Source organism: Antechinus flavipes, chromosome 2 (genome assembly GCF_016432865.1).
Source record: "Antechinus flavipes isolate AdamAnt ecotype Samford, QLD, Australia chromosome 2, AdamAnt_v2, whole genome shotgun sequence".
Taxonomy (NCBI): Eukaryota; Metazoa; Chordata; class Mammalia; order Dasyuromorphia; family Dasyuridae; genus Antechinus; species Antechinus flavipes.
The window spans coordinates 26,723,588-26,747,877 of record NC_067399.1 but is presented as its reverse complement, the minus strand read 5'-3'; the positions used below and the strand labels follow the sequence as shown (position 1 = coordinate 26,747,877).

Genomic DNA, 24,290 nt, shown 5'->3' with positions numbered 1-24,290 from the left:
CAGAAACTGGCGTCTATGTGATAGATGTTCCCATTTGGAAATGAGCTGAGCAGATAAGCCTTTCTTAATGTTAAATGGCTGAAGGGATAACAATGCTAAAGGGGCTGGGGGAAACAAAGCCTGATTAAGAAATTGTTCTAGGGTTATATTATAAAAAAGAGTCCTCCAAAATCCCCCAAAAGAATTTATAATAATTCAGGCATAAATTAGAAAAGTTGGCTGGATTGGCAATCAGAGGATTTGGGTCTAGAGCTAGTCTCTGCCTCCTAATCATAACTGTGTCAACAGGGGGAAATCCATTTATACTTTCTGTTCCTTGGCTCCATAAACACAACAAAAACAACAAGTACAATATCCAGTAAAAATTGCTAATGAATATATTTTAGTATTTTTAAAGTTTGCAAAGTATTTTACATCTCATCTCATTTGATCATTCCAACAACCCAAAGAGATAAATTTTATTATTATCTTCATTTTTACTTTTGAGGAAATTGAGGCAAATTAAGGTTAAGTCACCTTCTGATGGATATATAGATAATAAGTTCTTGTAAGGATTTAAACTCAGGATTCAGCTCTCTAGACCTAGTGTCTTATTCTCAAACTACCTAGCTGCCTGGATACCTATTTCGTTACTGGTACAAACTAAAGATTGGAATAACCAACTTCTAAAGTCCACTCCAGCTCTAAAACCTCTTATCCTATAGTCGCAAAAGGCACCTGTACTCAACCTCTGTATGGAGGACATCTCCATTTCTTATAGTGTTAGCCTCTGGCTATGTAGACCCATTAAAACACTCAGAAATTCTGCTTACCTCTGCTCTACTCTCTGGAAAACCAGATATTCATGAGAAAACTAAGGATCAGAGAATCACACAATTCACAGAATCATAGATTTAAAACTATTAGAAAACTTAGAGGTCATACACAGTAGCTTGCTATTTTATATGCTCTGTGAAGTTAAAGCAGGATTACTCAGCATTGCCCAGGATTTCATAGCTAGTAAGTATCTGAGATTCAAGCTACGATTATTCTGCCTCTGCTTCCTGCCTCTATTCGTTCAGAAATCTATCTGCCTCAACAAAGAACTCAGAAAATCTTATATATATATAATTCAGAAAGTTTTTGTTAGGCATTTACTACATGTAAGGCACTGCTGGGTTTCCCCAAACAAACTGAAATTGCACTACTTTATTCAAGTGGTAATAAACTAAGTTCTCCAAATATGAATGGAAAGCTTTTGGTCATCTCTGATTTTCTTCAGTATCCAAGTTCTCTTTTCTACAGTGTCTGTTAAGTACCTTCTAGTTTAGAATCTAGAGTATGACAATCATATTACAAATCATATCATCTCAGTATTTTTGTACTTCTGAAGTTAACCGACTCTTAACACATCTCAGTAAAGAGGCTTGTCTGCGCATTTCTAGAGCTCTTTCTCCAAATGGGATCATCTCTCCTAGAGAGAAGTGGTTAAGAGAATTATAGAATATCATATACAGAAGGAACCTTAAAGATTACTTTGTCCAATCTTCTCATTATATAGATGAGCAAACTGACACCAAAAAAGGGTATGAAGGTTTGCCCTACATCACACAGATATTAAATGACAGTATTAGTCATGAACCCCAATATTCTGCCATCTTGTTTCTTCTCTTTCCACCATACCGTATTGCCTCAAGTTGTTAATTTCTTGGGAATAGCCTTTAAAATGAATTCCAAAGATAAACACAACTACATTTTAAGTAATTGGCCTTATGTCATATAAGCTCATTCTCTCTTTTAAGATAGATAGCCAATAGATATACTTACAGACAGATGCTAGACAAATGAGGCCGTTTATTAAGAACCTACTATGTTCCAAGCATTGTACTACATAATGAAGATAATGATAAAAGTAAAGGGAGATGGCCTCTGACTTCAAGGAGATTAAATTCTAATGGGAAAATAATATATCAATTATAGTAGTGGTGGTAGTAGGAGGAGGAAAAGGAGAAAAAGAAGAATGAGGAGGAGGAGGAGGAGGAGGACTAAAAGTAGTAGTGGTACAAGTAGCAGTAGTAGTAGTAATAGTGGTACTGGTTGTAGTAATAGCAGTAACAGCAACAGCAATTGGAGGAGGAACAGGAAGAGGAAGATAAGGAGAATAAGGGGGGAAGAACAACAACAGCAATAGCATTAAGGAGAGTGATAGGAGCAATATTACTAATAGTAGAAGGATCAGGAAAAAGAGCAATTGATTTTGTTTTTTATTTTTTTGAGCAGCTGATTTTATATAGCACGTTAAGATTTGCAAAGAACTCGTACACCAAGATAAGGTCAAAATGGGTTCATGACCTAGGCATAAAGAATGAGATGATAAATAAATTGGAAGAGCATAGGATAGTTTACCTCGCAGACCTGTGGAAGAGGGAGGAATTTATGACCAAAGAAGAACTAGAGATCACTATTGACCACAACATAGAAAATTTTGATTATATCAAATTGAAAAGTTTTTGTACAAACAAAACAAATGCAAACAAGATTAGAAGGGAAATAATAAACTGGGAAAACATTTTTACAATCAAAGGTTCTGATAAAGGCCTCATTTCCAAAATATATAGAGAATTGACTCTAATCTATAAGAAATCAAACCATTCTCCAATTGATAAATGGTCAAAGGATATGAACAGACAATTCTCAGACGAAGAAATTGAAACTATTTATAGACATATGAAAATATGCTCCAAATCATTATTAATCAGAGAAATGCAAATTAAGACAACTCTGAGATACCACTACACACTTCTCAGATTGGCTAGAATGACAGGGAAAGATAATACGGACTGTTGGAGGGGATGTGGGAAAACTGGGACACTGATACATTGTTGGTGGAATTGTGAACATATCCAGGCATTCTGGAGAGCAATTTGGAATTATGCCCAAAAAGTTATCAAACTGTGCATACCCTTTGATCCAGCAGTGTTGGGCTTATATCCCAAAGAGATACTAAAGAAGGGAAAGGGACCTGTATGTGCCAAAATGTTTGTGGCAGCCCTGTTTGTAGTGGCCAGAAGCTGGAAAATGAAAGGATGTCCATCAGTTGGAGAATGGCTGGGTAAATTGTGGTATATGAATGTTATGGAATATTATTGTTCTGTAAGAAATGACCAGCAGGATGAATACAGAGAGGATTGGCGAGACTTACATGAACTGATGCTGAGTGAAATGAGCAGAGCCAGGAGATCATTATATACCTCAACAACGATACTGTTTGAGGATGTATTCTGATGGAAGTGGATCTCTTCGATAAAGACAACTTTAATTGATCAAAGATGGACAGAAGCATCTACACCCAGAGAAAGAACACTAGGAAATGAATATAAACTGCTTGCATTTTAGTTTTTCTTCCCAGGTTATTTATACTTTCTGAATCCAATTCTCCCTGTGCAACAAGAAAACTGTTCGGTTCTGCACACATATATTGTTATCTAAGATATACTGTAACCCATTCAACATGTAAAGGACTGCTTGCCATCTGGGGGAGGGGGTGAAGGGAGGGAGGGGAAAAATCGGAACAGAAGGGAATGCAAGGGATAATGCTGTAAAAAATTACCCTGGCATGCGTTCTATCAATAAAAAGTTATTAAAAAAAAGATTTGCAAAGAACTTTCCATATACCATCTCATTTGGTTCTCTCTCTCTCTCTTTTTTAAAGGAAATAGAGTATTGATTTCATGCGAAAGATGATAAAATACAGTTTTAGAACCATTGAGTGACTTGTCTGTGATCATACAGCTAGAATCCGAGGCAGAATTTGAACTCAGTTCTTTCTCATTCCCAGGTCAACACCCTATTTGTTACACCATATTCCTTGTCATGAGATTCCATAACTTCCCTTGAGAATCCGCCCGAGTGTCCCAGAATATCCAACAGGAAGTTTTATCTTATATCTTTTCTAAATCTTTCTTGTTTTTTGTTTTGTTTTGTTTTGTTTTGTTTTGTTTTGTTTTGGAAGGGCATTACAATCCTACCTCTCAAAATGACAAAATATTTGGAGAATCCAGGGGACTTCTTAGACTTCTATCACTCACTTTCATTTTCTCTCTCATTTTCATTTCAGACCCTCTTCATGACCCTAATGTGTCTATCACCTTCCCCAAAATGAGTCATTGGTTGTAATTACCTGAGACAGATAAGAAGTCATCCACTGATGTGATATCATCCACAGCCTCTGTCAGGACTCGAACTTGCTTCTCCCACTGATCTTTGAAGACATCCATATTATCTTGAGCGACTTTGCTCTGAGGTCTGGCAGCTAAGGTAAGGGCAGCATTGATGACCTATTTTTTCCAAAAAATGATGTTTCAGATGATCAGGAATGATTTTTCATAGGATGAACAATTGATAAAAGAGCAATGATAGGATCTGTGATGTCACTGATATAGGAAATACTCATGAGGAAACTCTCTCTTCCAATGCAGGTCATCATCTTCCCTGCAAATTATAGTCACAGAGAGTTGAGATACTTAGTGACTCGGTCAGGATTCTATAACCAGTATGTCAGATATGAGACTTTAACTGAGACATTCTTGTCTCAAAGACAAGCTGTTTATTCAGTACACCAAACTGATTTTCCAGAGCAATGTCCATATAAAAGCAACAATTCCCTTTCATTGCCACTTGAAATGAGCTCCTACAGAACCACAATTTGGGGCAAGCAAAGGGAGTAGAAATCTTGGACATCATATGCAGAAGGGGTACAGCATTTATACATTAGATTGATTTATTTTTATTATATTTATTTATTATCATTTTTAAATATTGGAATGGGAAAAACCCCACATTTTGTGCCACATAAATATTTATTTTGAAATCCCATCATTGAGTCACATACATTGCAGTGAAGACTCAAAGACTATCAGTAAATATTAATTGATTTGGGGAGAATAAGGTTTAATTTTCAAATCATGCCTAAGGTATACAGAGGTCTCATCATGCTTTTTATGGGAACAGACAACTGGCAATATAAAGAACATGAGAATCAATGGAGTTAGAATAGAAATTTTATGGTTTTCTAAATGGGGTTTCTCACTGAGATGATCCAAGACTTCAACTATTCTGTTGAATACCTACTATGATCACTGTACTATAAAAGAATTATAGAAAAGCCATGGAAATCTAAGCCACTTCCCCTGCCTTCAGGAAATTATAAATTCCATTGCCAATAGGACATTATGAACTTTGGCTTTATAGACAGAAGTCTGGGATTCCAATTCCATCTTGGAAATTTACTACCTATAGAACACTGAATAAGTCAGAGAACCACTGAGAGCCTCAGATTTCTCATCTGTAAAATGAAGAGATTTTACTCATTGGCCTCTGGGAGTTCTTCCAACCTTAGATTTAGGATTTTATGATGCTTAGTCCTTGAATGGCCATGGAAAAGTCACTTTTACTCCTGGGACTCATTTTCCTCATGTGTAAAATGAGGGAATTGGACAACATGGTCTCTGAGGTACCCTTTAGTTCCATATCTATGATTTTATAATCCCAGTTCATGAATGAGAAAGTGTCAGTGATTGATGTAGGCAGTAATAGATATTGGAGTGAAGAGAATATTACTTCCAGAGAGATCTCAGTGGTTTGGGCTAGCTAGCAAATCGTTCACACTGGACTGTTAAAAAGACCCAAAATTTTCATAGATAAGGAAGAAAGAGAAAGGTCAGTGAATATCACAGGCAAAGGCATGAAAGATTGATAGGGATAGGGGAGGTTTGGAAGAATCAATGAAAATCTGATCTGAAGAGGGAAAAATGAAGAGAGAGTGTATTGTGTAATTGGGTATTAAAAATAAATGGATTTAGAAAGATAGATTGGGGCCATGCTATGGAAGGAATACTGTAGCACAAAGGGTTCTGGGTCAAAGGAAATGAGATTTACCTGTGGACACAGACTATCAATCTGGGTTGCTGCCATCCGGACTAACTTCACACCTTCCTCATTGTTGGAAATGGAGCAGGCCAAGTTAGCAACCTGGATTTCAGAGAAATGGAAAGGAAATTAGATTAGAGATAAAGAAGGAATTGAGGCCATTTGAAACTGAATATCTTTTCAAGAATATCCATCACATCTTACAAACTTACTATGTGCTAAGGACTATGCTATGCAGTGGGAATAAAAAGAAAGGTTAAACAAATAAATCAAAAAATAACAGTGTTCCTTGCCCTCAAAGAACTTACATGCTAGTGAAGAAACATCACACAGATAAAAAGTTTGCATAAGATATAAGCAAAGTTCATGGAAGGGTAACTGAGAAAACTTGCTGGGAAAGATGGGTTTAAAGAATTCCAGTGAGGGATTGATAAAGCATATGACCATATAATTTTAAGATGACAAATTTAAATATATCTATAGTCATATAAAAATGCTCTAAATCACTACTGATTAGAGAAATGTAAATTAGAACAACTAATAAGGTACCACCTCACAACTCTCAGATTGCCTAAGATGACAGGAAAAAAATGATAAATGTTGCAGGAAATGTGGGAAAATTGGAATACTAATGCATTATTGGTGGAGTTGTGAAAATGATCCAACCATTCTGGAGAGCAATCTAGAACTATGCCCAAAGGGCTATAAAACTGTGTATACCCTTTGACCCAGCAATGCCGATACAGTGTCTAGGTCTGTATCCCAAGGAAAAGATAAAGGTTAATAAAATTTTACAGAAATGTAACACTTTTTATTTGACTTATGAAATTATTTTGATGGTTTGCTCACAATGACTTAAATCCCAACAAAGTACTTCTATATAACTATCAATATCATAATTTTATTATATGTCATATTAACATAGTATAAATATCATATTTACAACATTATTATGTTACAAATAACAATGATAATTATTTTTTCACATTTCTATCATATATTAAAGTTTACAAAATATTTTCCTCATAATAATGGGTAGATAAGTGACCAGAGTAAACAATTAGAACTGGAAAGGACCTTTGAGGTCATGAAATCCAATCTCATTTTCAAGATGAGGAAATTGAGTCCCAAAGTGATTTGTGCAAAGCTACTTGTCTCCAAGTTACAGATGAAGAGAGGGAAGGTAAGGAAAGTTAAGGATCACACAATTAGGGAAAGCCAAAGCTAAGTCTTGATTTTAGGTCTCCTGATTTTCAAGATTGACATTTTCTTCAACTGAATATTGGTCTGGTTTTCTCCAAATCTGACTTCTGTTTATCCCTATAAACAGAATTTGTATGAAATGTGCCAGTTTTTTTTAACCCCCTAGAGAAATTTTTAAATATTATGTAGGCTGTTCACTATCTACAAAGGCAGCCCCAGCAGTTAGAAATTAGTCACAGAATAATTTAAACCCCACCCCACCCCCAACTCCAACCATATTCTAGTCTCCTTCTCACAGTGTTCATCTGTCTCATCTTGCAGCTCACATTTCTAACTTTGCCAGGATACATCTGCTCTTCACCAGAAACATTTGGATTCACAGTTATTCCCAAAGTGGTTTACATGTATCATAAGATCCAGCCACAGCTTTTTGGGAGTCAGGAGTCTCCCCCCTCTTCAGAGAAATTTCCAGGCTCCAGTTTAGAACAATGTACCATTTCTCATTTTAATTTCATAGTGAAACAAATGAATTAGTCTGTACATAATAGGCCCTTGATAAATGTGCCCAACTGATTGTCCCTTAAGTGCCTCATCTGTCAAAGGAACCAGTAGCACTAAAAGATCTCTGAGATCCTTACAAGTCTAACACCAACAATATGTCCACAATTTTGAAATAATTTTAAAAGAAAACTTTACTTAAATTAATATCCTTTTAACAAGGTGCTATTCTGCATAATTTTTGTATTTCTCAGATATCAAAAGCCTTAATATCCCTAGGAAACAATATTAAAAATATTCTGGGAAGCAGAATAATAACCAATGGACATGTGAGTACAAGAACTTTAGTGATTGCCACAGAATTATAGACCCTGGGATATTAAATCATGTGATTCAGTTTTAGGAGATATACATATAAATATCAGTCAAATAATCAGCACGTGTTTAATTAGCAGCTATGGTCAATATGAAGAAAGGGCATGTTAATTAATCTACTAAGTATTCCTATTATTTCTCATTTCAAAACAACTCTTGCAGGCCATTAATTCCATACAGTAAATTCTTTCTATTTGAGTATAAGTTATAGGAGGGCAAGGAGTATCAGACCTTAGTATTTTCATATTTTATAGCTTATTATAGAGATCAGCACAGAGTTCTTTATAAAATCTTTCCATTCATCCATACATTCATCCATCCAAACCTTCCTACAAACATTCATCAATCCATCCATCAAATTATTCATTTATTTATATGAAGGACTGAACCTTCCCAAAGTGTTATAAGGATGTCAGCAATCAGTAGTGAACAAGCATTTATTACTCTGTGCCAGGCCCTGTAATAAGAATAGGGAATACAAATACACACAAAAGGAAAGATAGTCCCTGAGCCCAAGGAGCTTATGTCATCATAAAATATTCTAATAACTCAAAAATGAAGTTTAAGAGTAGGAGACAGAAAGCAAAGAGCCACAGCCTGGAGTACAGCCTGGAAAGAAAAGAAAAATGGATGATCTTGTTGTCCTCCCTTGAGTTCTGGAAGGAGTCATCTAAACAAAGTGAAGGGCCCCAGGGGCAGCAATCATCTCAACATGTGGATTCTAAGACTGTTAAGCTTCCAGGACTTAGAAGTTTCTGTAAGTAGGGAAGAATAAGTCTAGAAGACAGCCTGGAGAGGATATAAACCAAAGAAAACAAGCTGGATAATCTTGGTTCAGATATTTGTTAACATCTCTGGACTGCAGATTCCCCATTTTTCTTCAGTTTAAATTCAATCTATCTTTTTCTTTTAACATTTTTACCCTTTACATTTACATCTTTAGGACCTCTGCTCTCCACACAAAAGAGTCTTTTGGCTACAGAAACTATTCCATATCCAAGCTCTATGAATTTGTACTAGCCATTCTCTATGTCTAGAATTTAACATTCACTCCATTTAGTATTGCAAGTCTTTTACATCATGGTTCCAATCCATATTTCCATTTTCCCCGCCCCAATATATTAGTCTCCCTCACAAACTCTATGGCAGGACTTCCGGGGATGGAACCAAGATGATAGAGACATTTTTTTGTTTCTTTTCTTTTTGATCTTCTCATACAACCCTCAGGCTAATTATCAAATCCAACCACTGAATTAGCTCTGGAAAAGCAGAACCCAAATATCGGGAGTACAACAAATTATCAGCAGAAGATAATTTCAAAGATCACCAGAAAAGATCTGTTTCAATTGGAAATGGGATGGAGGAAGTAAAGCACAAACAGCTGAGTGCAAACACCAGTGCAGACAGCACAGAGTCCCAGAGCAGTGTGGACTCATTGTGGTAGAAAATCTACAGGGAGGAATCTACAGCAGTGTTGTCCACTCTGCCCTGGTTGCAAGCCAGTAGATCAGTAGAGAAGTTATAAAACATCTAACACAAACACAAAAAGTCAAGAGTGAACCCGGAAACACCAAAAACTCACAGGACCTGGCCATGCCCACCCAGCACTGGGAATGAATCAGCACTGACTCCGAGCAGCCTTGGCCACTTACAGAGGAAATGCTTATAGGGGAAGCTTGGAAAACCACCCCCACTTTAAAAGCAGATCTTAATTAAAAAAGAGAGAGAGAGTAAAAAACTAAAGAGGACTCTAATGATAGATAGCTTTTATGGTAAAAGAGAAGAACAGATTTCAATCTTTGAGGAGACTAAAAGCAGATTGTCTCCAGATAAAGCCCCTAGCACACAAGTCTCTCCTAGAAGAAATTAAAAAGGATCTTAAAAGAGAGCTAGAAGAAAAGGAAATGAAAACTTTACAAGAGTGTTTGGAAAAGGCATATAACTCATTAAAAGATAGATTTGATAAAATAAAATAAAAAAGAAAGCAACTCCCAGAAAAACAGAATTTGTGAAACAGAAAAAGAAAATAACTCCTTAAAAAACAAAATTTGTGAAATGGAAAAAAAAAAATTACCTAGAACAAAACAACTCATTTAAAAATTCAATTGGACAAATATAAAAAATTAAGTGAAGAAAATAACTTGCCAGAATTCAGAATTGAACAAATGAAAATGAATGAATTGATGAGACAACAAGAATCAGTCAAGCAAAACCAAAAAAAAAAAAAAAAAAAGAAAGAAAAATAGAAAAAAAATGTAAAAATAGATCTAGGTGAGACAATCTAAGGATTATTGAATTCCTTGAAATGCATGATGAAAAAAGAGAGCCTATACACAATTTTTAGGAAATCATCAAAGAGAACTACCCAGATATCATAAAATCAGAAGATAAAATGACCATTGACAGAATTCACTGAACTTCTCCTGAAAGAGACCCCAAAATTAAAACCCCAAGGAATATCATAGCTAAACTTTAGAACTATCAGACCAAGGAAAAAATATTACAAGCAGTCAGAAAGAAACAATTCAAATGCTGAGGCGCCACAATAAGGATTTACTCAGGACCTAGCAGCTTCCACTTTAAAATATTAAAGGACATGGAATCTGATATGCCAAAAGGCAAAGGAACTTGGAATGAAGCCAAGAATAAATTAGCCTGCTAAGCTGAGCATTTTTTTTTTCATGGAAGAAAGTGTACATTCAATGAAACTGGTGAATTCCATTTATTTTTTATGAAAAGTCCATAGCTAAAAAAAAAAAAAAAAATGATCTCCAGATGTAGAACTCAAGAGAAGCATAAAAAGGTAAAAAGAAAAAAAAAAACTCTTGAAAACTACATTTCTGTTATAGGTATACATAAAGAGTGCATGTATAATCTGATTTTACTATTATAAAAAAGAAACTAGAGGTGGAAAGGGGATTGTAACAGAAAAAAAGGGAAAGTGAAGGTAAAATGAGGGAAATTGCATCTCAGGAAGAGGCAAAGAAAACCTATTATAATTGAGGAAGAGAAAGGAGGGTGACGAATATTGTGTGAATCTTACTCTCATCAGATTTGGCTCATAGAAAGGATATTAGATATATTTGGTTTCACCGAGAAGCATCTCTCATTTTATAGAACAGGGGGAGGAGAAAGGGGAAAAGGGAAGGGCTAGGCTAAATAGAAAACAGAAGTAGTAGCGGAAAGGTATAAAAGAGGAAGAGGTCTCTAAAGGGGGAGGACTCAACAAAGATACTGTATGAGGATGTATTCTGATGGAAGTGGATTTCTTCGACAAAGAGATTTAACTCAGTTCCTTTGTGTGTGTGTGTGTGTGTATGTGTGTGTGTGTGTGTGTGTGTGTGTGTAGGTGTTTTATTTCTGTTTTATTTCTTTTTTTAAATAACTTTTTATTGACAGATCTAACTCAGTTTCAATTGATCAAGGATGGACAGAAGCAGCTACACCCAAAGAAAGAACACTGGGAAATGAATGTAAACTGCTTGCAGTTTTATTTTTCTTCCCAGTTTATTTTTACCTTCTGAATCCAATTCTTCCTATGCAACAAGAGAACTGTTCGGTTCTGCACACATATATTGTATCTAGGATACACTGTGACATATTTAACTTGTATAGGACTGCTTGCCATCCGGGGGAAAGGGTGAAGGGAGGGAGGGGAATAGTCAGAACAGAAGTGAGTGCAAGGGATAATGATGTAAAAAAAAATTACCCAGGCGTGGGCTCTGTCAATAAAAAGTTATAATAAAAAAAATAATAAAGGGGAGGACTGCTTGAAGCAAGTAGTGCTCATAAGTAAAATACTGGGGAGGAGGGAAAGGAGAAAAAGAAAGAGAAAAGTATAATTTGGGGTTAATAAGATGGCAGGAAGTACAGAATGAATTACATTCATTGTAAATGTGAATGGGGTGAACTTTCCCATTAAACGTAAGTGGATAGCAGACTGGATTAAAAACCATAATCCTACAATATGTTATTTACAAGAAACACATTTACAGTAGAGCGATACATACAGAGTAAAGGTAAAAGGCTGGAGCAGAATCTATTATGCTTCAAGTGAAGCGGAAAAAGCAGGGATAGCCATTCTGATCTTAGATCAAGCAAAAGCAAAAATTGATCTAATTAAAAGAGATAAAGAAGGAAACTATATCTTGCTAAGAGGTTCCATAGATAATGAAGCAATATCAATATTAAACATATATGCACCATAGATGTAACATCTAAATTCCTAAAGGAGAAATTAAGAGAGTTGCAAGAAGAAATAAACAGCAAAAGTATAATAATGGGAGATCTCAACCTTGCTCTCTCAGAACTAGATAAATCAAACCACAAAATTAAGAAGGAAGTTAAAGAGGTATATAGAATATTAGTAAAACTAGATATGATAGATCTTTAGAGAAAAATGAATGGAGACAGAAAGGAGTACACTTTCTTCTCGGAAGTTCATGGAATCTGTTCAAAAATTGATCATATATTTGGAAATCAAGACCTCAAAATCAAATGCAGAAAGGCAGAGATAGTAAATGCAATTTTTTTTCAAATCACTGTGCAATAAAAGTTACATTCAATAAAAGGCCAGGGGAAAATAGACCAAAAAAATTGGAAACTAAATAATCTCATCCTAAAGAATGAATGGGTGAAACAATAAATTATAGACACAATCAATAATTTCATCCAAGAGAATGACAATTATGATACAACATACTAAAATTTGTAGGATGCAGTCAAAGAAGTAATAAGGAGAAATTTTATATCTCTAGATTCTTACTTGCATAAAATAGAAAAAGAAAAGATCAATAAATTGGGCTTGCAATTAATAAAAGCTAGAAAAAGATAAAATTAAAAACTCCCAATCAAATACCAAACTTGAAACTCTAAAAATAAAGAGAGATCAATAAAATTGAAATGTAAAAACTATTGAATTAATAAATAAAGCTAAGAATTGGTTTTATTTTTTTTACATTTTATTCATTATAGCTTTTTGTATGCAAAACATATGCATGGGTAATTTTTCAATATTGACCCTTACAAAAACTTCTGTTTCAACTTTTCCCCTTCTTCCCTCTACTCCTTCCCCTAGATGGAAGGTAGTCCCATATATGCTAGGTATGTTAAAGTATATGTTAAATACAATATATGCATACATATCTATACAGTTATCTTGCTGCACAAGAAAAATCAGATTTAAAAAGAAGATAAAAATAACCTGAGAAGAAAAATAACAAAAATGCAAGCAAGCAATAATAGAAAAAGTGGAAATACTGTTTTGGTCCATAGTTATTTCCCAATATTCTTTCTCTGGCTATAGCTGATTCTGTTCATTACTGATCAATTGGAACTGATTTGGATCCTCTCATTGTTGAAGAGAGTTATATCCATCAAAAATTGATCATCATATAGTATTGTTGTTGATGTGTACAATGATTTCCTGATTCTGCTCATCTCATTTAGCATCATTTCATGTAGGTCTTTCCAAGCCTCTCTGTGTTCATCCTGCTGGTCTTTTCTTACAGAACAATACTATTAAGAGTTGGTTTTATGACAAAAAAAGAATCAAATATAAAACTATTAGGAACAATCCACAACTTCAGCAAAGTTGCAGGATACAAAATTAATCCACATAAATCATCAGCATTCTTATACATCACTAACAAAATCCAAAAGCAAGAGATACAAAGAGAAATTCCATTTAAAATAACTGTTGATAGTATAAAATATTTGGGAATCTATCTGCCAAAGGAAAGTCAGGAACTATATAAGCAAACCTACAAAACACTTGCCACACAAATAAAGTCAGATTTAAGCAACTGAAAAATATCAAGTGCTTGTGGATAGATCAAGCAAATGTAATAAAAATGACAACTATTATTGTCTAATCTATTTATTTAGTGCTATACCAATCAAATTCCCCTGAAACTATTTACTGAGCTAGAAAAAATAACAACAAAATTCATCTGGAAAAACAAAAGGTAAATAATTTCAAAGGAATTAATGAAAAGAAAAACAAATGAAGGTGACCTAGCTGTACCAGATCTAAAACTATGTTATAAAGCCGTGGTCATCAAAACCATTTGGTACTGGCTAAGAAATAGAGAAGCTGATCAGTGAAACAGATTAGGTTAACAGAAGAAAATAGTTAATGACTATAGTAAACTAGTACTTGACAAATCCAAAGACACCAGCTTTGGGGATAAGAATTTGACAAAAAACTGTTGAGAAAATTGGAAACTAGTATGGCAAAAAGTAGGCATCGACCCACACCTGACATATACTAAGATAAGGTTGAAATGGGTTGATGATCTAGGCATAGAGAATGATATTATAAACAACTAGAATAACATAGGATAATTTACCTCTCAGCTTTGTGGGGAAGAAAGGAATTTGTGACCAAAGAAGAACTACAGATCATTATTGATCACAAAATACATAATTTCGATTATATTAAGTTTAAAAGTTTTTGTACAAAAAAAACTAATGCAGACAAAATTAGAGCAATAAACTGGGAAACATTTTTATATCAAAAGGATCTGATAAGGGCCTTGTTTCTAAAATATATTCTTAAAAATATAAAATAAAATTTCTAACATATAAAATATATTCCTAAGAATAAAAATATTTCTAAAATATATATTTGACTCAAATTTATAATAGTTTTAGCCATTCTCCAATTGATAATTTGTCAAAGGATATGAACAGACAATTTTCAGATAAGAAATTAAAATTATTTGTAGCCACATGAAAAGGTACTCCAAAATTAAGATAGCTCTGAGATACTACTACACACCTCTCAGATTGGCTAAGATGACAGGAAAAGGTAATGATTAACGTTGGAAGGGATGTGGGAACTGGAACACTGATACCTTGTTGGTGGAACTATGAGTAGATCCAACCATTCTGGAGAACAGTTTGGAACTATGTTCAAAAAGTTATCAAACTGTGCATACCTTTTGATCCAGCAGTGTTTCTACTGGGCTTATATTCCAAAGAGATCTTAAAGGAGGGAAAGGGACCCACATGTGCAGAAATTTTTGTGGCAGTCCTTTTTGTAGTGGCAAGGAACTGGAAACTGAGTGGATGCCCATCAATTGGAGAATGGCTGAATAAATTATGGTATATGAATGCTATGGAATACTATTGTTCTGTTTTAAAAAAATTGACCAGCAGGATGATTTCTGAAAGGCCTGGAGACACCTACATGAACTGATGCTAAATGAAATTAGCAGAACCAGGAGATCATTATACAAGGCAATAACAAGACTATATGACAATCAATTCTGATGGACACAGCTCTCTTCAACATTGAGATGATTCAAACCAATTCCACTTGTTCAGTGATGAAGAGAGCCATCTACATCCAGAGAGAGAACCATGGGAACAGAGTGTGGAACACAACATACTGTAGCATCGTCACTCTCTGTTATTATATGCTTGCATTTTGTTTTCTTTCTATTATTCTTTTTCTTCCTTCTTGATCTGATTTTTCTTGTGCAGCAAGATAATTGCATAAATATGTATACATATATTAGATTTAATATGTATTGGACTACCTGCCAACTAGAGGAGGGAATGGGGGGAAGGAGGGGAAAATTTGGAACAAAAGGTTTAGCAAGGATCAACGTTGGAAAAATTACCCATACATATGCTTTGTAAATAAAAAGCTTTAATTTAAAAAAAAATAGCAAAAAACAAAGAAACAAACGAACTCTATGGCATAAACCAAATAGCTTTGTTTTCTTGCATTCATATAACACTTAATTTTGTTCGATGTCCTTCATGCCTGGAATGCACTCTTTCTTTACCTTTGCCTCTTAGAATCTCTCACACTATCTCCTATACAAGGCTGATCTCTTTCAGCTGTTACTGACCTCCTCCATTATTTTTCATTTATTTTGCATCCATTCTAGATAAATTGGAATATTTACACATGTTCTTACCTGTTATATCATTCTCATAATATGCATCTCCCTCTCATATCATGAGGAAGCTAGGGTGATTAATATTCAGCCTGAAATTGGTTGGTTTACAATATTATGTCAAGGTAAAGAGGAAATTGGTTTCTTGAAAGAGTCAAGGAGATGGACTTAACCTTGCTGTTTTTATTGCTTTTTTAAGAGGCTGATGATGATAACATTATTGTTTCTTTCAACTCATTGTCCATTCTTCCCTTGAATGAGAGATGAAATAGAATATACTTTGTGGAAGTTTTCAAACAAATAATCATTAAACAGAAAAATATAAAATTTGCCTGGGTTATCTTCTCTATGGGTTTTGGCTCAGTGTGTCAATTTATATTCTCTCTATCTCAGTTTCTATGTCTCTCTGTCTCTTTCTATCTCTGTCTCTGTCTCTGGATTTTTCTCTCCTTCCCTTCCCCCTCCTCTCTCTGTCTCTGTCTCTGTCTCTGTCTCTGTCTCTGTCTCTCTGCCTCTGTCTCTGTCTCTCTCTCTGTCTCTCTTTCTCTTTCTCTCTGTCTCTGTCTCTGTCTCTCTCTATGTGTGTGTGTCTCTGTCTCTTTATGTGTGTCTCTCTCTGTTTCTGTGTGTGTGTGTGTGTGTGTGTGTGTGTGTGTGTGTGTGTGTGTCTAACTCTCTTTCTCTCTCTATCTCTTCTGAATTTTAGGGGCTTTTTCACCAAAGCCAATATGGAAGGATAATGGGACTTAGGCTTGAAAAAACTGGGATTGGTTTCTGATTTAGGGGTTCAGTCATTTGCTAGCTATGAGAATAATCTTAGTTGTAGGATATCCTGTTAAGCAAGGTATTAGTAATCACCTAATTCAATTTTCTTTTTTGCAGATGAAGAAACTGAAGAAAAGAAAGAGGAAATATTTTGGCCAAAATGACACAAATAGTACCTGTCATATTCTCAATTCAAATTCAGGTCTTATCTTTCTAAATTCAAGGTTCCTTTCCATTTATCACATTGTTTAACCTCCTTACTTTTATAAGTGGGATTCTTGAGATTCATTGTATGTCACAGACCTTTTTGGAAATCTGATGAAACTGACTGATCTCTTTTTCAGAATATTTTTAAATAAAACCCAGTTGAAGGATATACTAAACTTCAATTGGGGGTAAATATATAGATTTTTTTTTCATCCAAATTCACAGATCAAGAACTCCTGCTTTATCAGATCATGGATTTTGAGCTGAAAGGGACCTTAGAGGATCTCTGGGCTAACCTGATCATTTTAAAGATGAGAAAACTCAGATACAGACAGCTTAAGTGATTTGTTCCATAGAGTACAGGTAGTAAAATTCAGAGGTAGAATGTGAATCCATTTCTTTGTTTCAAGTTCTATGCTCTGTCCTTTTTTTTGACTTACTTAGCCTTAGAATTCATTATTGTGCAGCTATGGTCAACATAAAAAGGGGAATATTAATTAAGCCACTTAGCATTCCTATGACTTGCCATTCTGGAACACCTCTTGTGGGCCACCAACTCCATGCAGTAAATGCTTTCTATTTAAATATAACCTATACGAGGGCAGAGTGTGCTGTAATACAATCACGGGTCTATTTCTGACATCTTCAAGCTACCAGGGCTTCCCCCCAAACAAAACACATAGTCCTAATTTTTTGAATGAAATTATTTCCCCTCTTAAAGAATTTAAGCTTCCTATGAACAGAAATATTTTTCATTTTTGTCCTTGGATCACCAGCACATTCTAGGAGCTTAATCAGTTCTCAATGAAGATTTCCTGAATGACCTCCTAAATAAAGGCTTCCTTGGAAATAATATATTCAAGTTAAAACAAATTTATTGGTAGCCTACTAAGTAGAGGGCATTGTACCAGCTCCTGGAATATAGGAGAAGAAAGTAAAAAAAGATAGGGGAATAGCACTAAGATAAATAAGAAAGCTTTTTTGGAGGAAGTGGAATTGAGCTGAGTATTGAACAGAGTTACTAATTTCAGGTGGCAGAAATGAAGAGGACCACAGATTCAGAGCAAGAAGGGCTAGCAGGAGCTGTCCAATCCAATCCCTTCATTTTACAGATGACTAGAACATGAGGCTCAGGAAGGTTAGTTGCCTTTGGTAGGGTCCAGTCTCAGTCCTTTGCTATGCATGAGGAATAGAAAGCAGACCAATTTGACAGGAATGTAGAGGTTAAAAGCAACTTGTTTCCAAATCCACAAAGCTTTTTACTGCATCTCCTCAATTGAAGAACAAAGCCTGGGTGCTTTCTCTTATGGACATCACAGAAGAAAGTGACTTTGCCCTGTTTATGCTGCAGATCAGCCTGGATTCATTGGAGAAAACAAAACAGGAAAAGAAATGCCTTGAAGGTTGAGCTTTAATTAGACATTAAAAACCAGTTCTAATAAAGCATTTGGGGCATTTAACTAAAAAGTGATATGGGGTGAATCAGAAAAAAAGGCATTTCCTTTCTCCCAAGTGCTTGTAACCAAATTACATTTTTAATGCTCCTGTGTACATTCAATTTCCAATACTGGCATATTTTCCATTCATCCAACCCCAAAACACTGCCCCATTTCATTAATTTTTACAGCTGCAGTAGCATATTGGTGTTTTAAGAAGAACATACTATTAAAATAAAACAGATTCACCATTCGGGGGTCCATAAAGCAGTTGTTTTTCATGTTTGCATTTTCATCGTCGTATATTTTACGGATATTTCTTATAAAATGAGCTTATTTACTATTAACTGAGGGTTCTTGAATTTTACTGTTGCCAGTCACACAATGCTCAAACACTGAAATGGCAGGAATCAAGAAAAATGTGTGTGTGTCAGATAAAGCAATGGTTACGGCCGATGTCCAGCTATACCTAATGCCCCTTGGTGATGAGAGACTATAGGGGCAAGACAAAGGAATGGATTGAAGCATTGGCTTCCATCACTCAGCTCCAATGCTGGCTATTGCATAAGACCTTTTTCAATCTTCCCAGCTCAGATAACTCCCAACTAAAATTCTATTTACTTTGAATAAATATGACACAAACTTAAATAAGAGAGGTAGAAATAAAGAAGTGGACTCAAAACCAGGAGAATCTGAATTCAAGTCCTGCCTCTGATACATACCTACTATGTGCCAGCCTTTAAACTAGTCACTGAATCTCTTGGTGATTCAAGCAACTTTGGTCTATGACCTTAAATTACAGAGAAATTACTGGCCAGCTTTGATAAAGGGAGGGAAGCTGGGTGGTACAAGGGTCCTGAAGCCAGGATGATTTATCTTTCTGAGTTTAAATCTTTTCCGAGCCTGTTTCATGATCAGCAACAAGAAAATCCTCACTGGTTTGTGATGAGAATTGACTTTGGAAAATGTAAAGGGGTACTGAGGCCATATCATTCCTATGTTGAATTAGGATTTTTAGCTAGCAATATAGGGTTATTTTACTATTTGATACATAATTACTTCTTGCAATGAATTTATTTCAATAGTTCAACTTCCACAGAGTGGACTTCTTCATATTTTGTCTGACTTTAAATTTTTAGGCTTGAAGAAAAAAGCTTTCTTTGTCTTAGGACCCAGACTTCAGTAAAATGGCTCATAACCCTCTTATCTATTCAACCATTTTTTGATTTCCTGGCCACTGAAATTCTGTGATTCTATGATCAACACTCCCACATCTTATATATGTGCACAGAACAAGGGGCTTGGATTTAGGAAGCTTCTTTTTCTTGAGTTCAAATATGGCCTCAGGCATTTATTAGCCCTGTGACCCTATGCAAGTCACTGAATTGTGTTTATCTCCATTTCCTCAATAGTAAGAGGAATGGAGTAAGAAATGACAATACACTCTAGTTTCTCTGCCAATAAAATCGCAAATGGGGTCAAGGAAAAATCAGACCATCTGAAATACAACAACTATGTTAAAAACTCAAGTCCTTTCCAGCCATTCTGGACAACAATTTGAAATTCTGCTCATAGGGATTTAAAACCCTGTCTATCCTTTGATCCAAAGGTATCACTATTGAGTCTGTATTCCAAAGAAATCACAAAAGAGGGAAAAGGCCCCGGCATGTGCAAAACTGTTTGTAGCAGCTCTTTTTGTGTTGGTGAGGAAAAAGAAAATGGATGGATGTTCATCAATTGGGAAATGGCTGAATACGTTATCATCTATGAATGTGATGGAATATTATTGTTCTATTGATAAGTGGGATGATTTGAGAAAAGCCCGGAAAGACTTACATGAACTGACGCTAAGTGAGGTGAACAGAACAAGCAGATCATTATACTCAGTAGCCTGATGATCAGTTTTGATAAACTGAGCTCTTTTCAGCAATGCAGTGATCCAAGACAATTCCAACAGACTTGAGAATGAAAATGTCATCTGCATCCAGAGAGAGAACTATGGAGATGGAATGTGAATTGAAGCATATTATTTTCACCTTTTTTCTATTTCTTTTTTTTCTTGCTTATTTTTGTTGCCTTTTGTTCTGATTTTTCTTTCACACATGGCTAATATAAAATGTTTAAAATGATTGAACAAGTATAACTAATATCAATAGCTTGCTGTTTGGGGGAGAGGAGAGAAAATGGGAGGAGGGAGAAAAAATTTGGAACTCAAAGTCTTAAAAAAAACAAATATTGAAAATCATCTTTACATATAATTAGAAAAATAAAATACTATCGAATTATAAAAAAAATAACTTATGTCCTCATTGTTCTAGCCATGTTTGGCTCCTGCCCCCTTTTCAGCATATGCTTATTTTCATTCTCAAGAACCTTCCTCATTGCAGAACAGCCCCCGTGCTCATGTTTCAGAGACATACATGCTATCAGACTATTTGCTTGCCTTGGCTCAAATTAAAGCGATCAGTCTGTCCTGGTGACTTTAATGGAGGCAATCACCAATTCACATCCATGAACAAATTGATGTTCCTGCTTCATTGCTGAATCACTCAGCATAAATCTGTACCCTTCATATATAAAAACTTCAGGGACCTAAAATAATGCAATAAAGCATGACGGGACAGCTTCTCAATACCGGCTCATCGTTAATATGCCGTTGTAGAAGAAGGAAGTCAGAAAGCTCCGCCTGCTGTGAGCTCTTTAACCAACAGAATGGATTTGATGGGCTGTTAATTATGTGGAGGTCCTTTTGTGATTTTTTTGTTGTTGTTGTTGTTTAAAAGCTTGTTTAAAAGGATTCAGAATTTGTACACACAACTTCTGATTATGTTTTAGAGTATCCTTCAGGATAGGAAAAACAGGGAGGCAATTTCCCTGATCTCTCTATATTTCAATTTCTGAGACTCAAATGAAATTTTTGCAAAGTAGCTTGCAAACCTTAAAGTGCAATGTAAATTTGAGCTATTGGTTTTTAATATATAAATCGTGATTAGTAAGCATTTTACTGTGGACGAAGCACTGAGCTTGACAATTATAACATGAGATTGTTCAGTTGTTGGCAGTTGTGAGAGGCTCTCCATGCGATTTTCTTGGCAAAGACACTTGAGTGCTTCATCATTTCTTTCCCCACTCATTTTACAAATGATCAAACTGAGGCAAACAGAGGTAAGTGAATTGTCCAAGGTCTCAAAGATATGATTTTGGTAAGCCTTAGGATCAACTCAAGATCCTCACAAGATGTGGGAGGTTGGATTTGAATTCAGGTTGATACTCTTTGCCACTGAGCTGCTCTCTTGTTATGTAATCAAAATAAGTTACAAATAAATAAACCAAAACCAAGGCAGTGTCTGTCTTAAAGCAGTTTATATTTAATGGGGAGAATACATAAATAAGTGCCAGAAAGGAGCAGGGGGGAATAGGTGTCACACCCGACTTTAGAGATAATAGGAAATATAAATGTTGTGGATACCCAGTTGCCAATAAGAAAACCCATCAGAAAAGCCCAAGAGATTCAAGCATTGAGTCTAAGTACTCAGTGAGGTAGGGCTACTCCAGGGGTAGTGCCACGGAAAAGAGATTGCACAACTAACATGATTTCTTTAGTTAAATAACTATAATGTGTGTGGGCCTTTATAAATTAACCTCTTCCTGCCTTTCTAATCTTTTTATACCTTCCTTCCCAAAATGGACCTTTGATCCAGTGACAAGGATCTCCTGGCTGTTCTACACATCAATCACTCCACTTTTCTATTCCAGACATTCTCTCTAACCATCCTTTATAACTGGAACACTTTCCCTTCTCTATTCTGACTATTGAACCACTTAGCTTCCTTTAGGTCTCAACCTAAATCTCGCATTCTATAGGAAATTTCCTTCAATCCCTTTTATTATCTTCCCTCTGTTATTTCCTCCTTATTTTTTTCTTTAGGCAATTGGAGTTAAGTGACTTGCCCAGGGTTATACAGCTAGCAAGTGTTAAGTATCTGAGGCTGAATTTGAACTCAGGTCCTCCTGCCTCATGTGCTATCCACTGCACTATTTAGCTGCACCATTCCTATTTATATTCTATATAGTGTCCTTGCTTTGTGTGTGTGTGTGTGTATGTGTGTGTGTGTGTGTGTGTATAAATATATATATATATATATATATATTTGCATGCTCTCTGACTCATTAGATTGTAAACACTTTGAGAAGAGAAACTTTCATTTTTTTTTAACCTCTATTCCTGGAACTTAGCACATAGTAAGAGCTTAATATATGTTTACTAATTAGTTGATTGATAACTTTCACATACAATAATCCTGATCAACTGTTGTAATCTTTTTTTTAGCCCTAGTGTTTAACATCTTGGTTATAGTCAATGTTTATTGATTGAATAAGGGCAGAAAGATGGTGCAGTAAATAGAGAATTCAGCAGCAAATCAAGAATCAACCTGATTTCAACCTGAGTTCAAAAAAAAAAGTTCAAAACATCATGAGTTCAAATCCAGCCTCAGACATTAGATCCTAGAAAATTCACTTTACCATTTTTGGATTGGTTTCCTCATCTGGAGAAGGGAATGGCAAATAACTCCAATGTCTTTGTCAAGAAACCCCAAATGGGGTTTTGAAGGGTTAGACATGACTAAAACAACTGAACAACAACAACAATATGATAATACATTGCTCTTCACAGAGTTACTTCAAATGAATTGAAATGTACCCCGAAATGAGGCCCTTTTGGCAATACCAACAGCAGAAACTTCAGCCTCTATGGTGGTTCTAATGGTGGGTATTCACAGTGATATTTGCTAGCAAGTTCCTGTCTCAGGAGCAAATCAAATCCCTCCAAATAAGCCAGTTGGGCCCAAAAATTCCTGTAACAATTGAGATCTCAGACTCCCCCTTCTTTTCTTTTAAATCCTTCTCAGAATTCAAGACCCAAATAAAACATCTTCTACTCCTTGAAGCCTTCCCTTTGACAATAGACCACCAGGCACACAGACTTGAACTTCAGTGGCACTTATTATCTGGATCATTGATTCAGCATTTAATTATCCACTTTCTTGTGCTGTTAGTTTCCTGTTTAATACTAATAACAGCATTCATGTAACACTTTAAGACTTTCAAAGCACTTTAGATATTGTATCTGACTTGATTCTCACAAGAATCTGGGGATATAAATATTCTTAATATCCCCATTTTAGAGATGAGGAAATGAGCTAAGAGGTTAAATGATTTGCCCTATGAACAGGGTGTTATTTCCCCAAATTTGTAGATAGGAAGAGGGCAGGATGGGAAAGGGATAAACTTATATATAACATTTACCATGTGCCAGGTACTATGTTAAGCACTTTACAAATCTCTCATCTGAGCCTTAAGACACATCTGTGAGAAAGGTGATGCTATTCTCCCCATGTAGCTCCAGTTAAAGAAACTGGAAACAAAGATGAAATAATGCTCCCAAGTTTACACATTTAGTAAGCACATGAGGCGAAATTCAAATTCAGATCTTTTTGTCTTCATGTCCAACACTTTGTCTTCTAGACCATTTTTCTATTTCTACAGTCTCAAATAGATTTTAAATTCTTTGTAAACAAAAAACGTATCATTAAATGGCAAGCCGAAGAGCATTCTGGATTTGGATTTAGGAAGAACAAGGTTCTATTTAAATTTCCATACTAACTGTTTGACCCTAGCTAAATTCTTTAAGGTAAGCAACATTTGTAAGCCAGAGGATTGGCTCCCATGGCTTTTTAGATTCCTCTCTAGCTCTGGAGTTATGATTTTCATTTCTAAAATAAGGATTATATTAGTTTTACAGTGGAAAGCTCACTGGGCCCTGGAGTCAGGAAGACTCATTTTCTTGAGGTGAAATATTTCCTCAGACACTTACAATCTGTGTGACTCTGGGCATGTCATTTAATCTTGTTTACCTCAGTTTCCTTATCTATAGAATGAGATGGAGAAGAAAAAGGCAGACCGCTCTAATGTCTCTGTCAAGAAAACC

At 35.4% G+C, this 24,290-nt stretch overlaps 1 protein-coding gene across 2 annotated transcripts in view; it reads right to left on the bottom strand.

Annotated features, from left to right (window-relative positions):
* The window catches only part of CTNNA2 (catenin alpha 2), a 1,459,872-nt gene that overhangs the window by 172,224 nt on the left and 1,263,358 nt on the right, over window positions 1-24,290 (bottom strand). For both annotated transcript variants that reach the window (XM_051974336.1, XM_051974337.1), the window contains exons 10-11: window positions 5,917-6,009; window positions 4,160-4,316 (exon numbers count right to left, since the gene is read on the bottom strand). In XM_051974336.1, coding sequence (XP_051830296.1) covers window positions 4,160-4,316; window positions 5,917-6,009 — 250 coding nt within the window. The remainder of the gene's footprint in view (window positions 1-4,159; window positions 4,317-5,916; window positions 6,010-24,290) is intronic.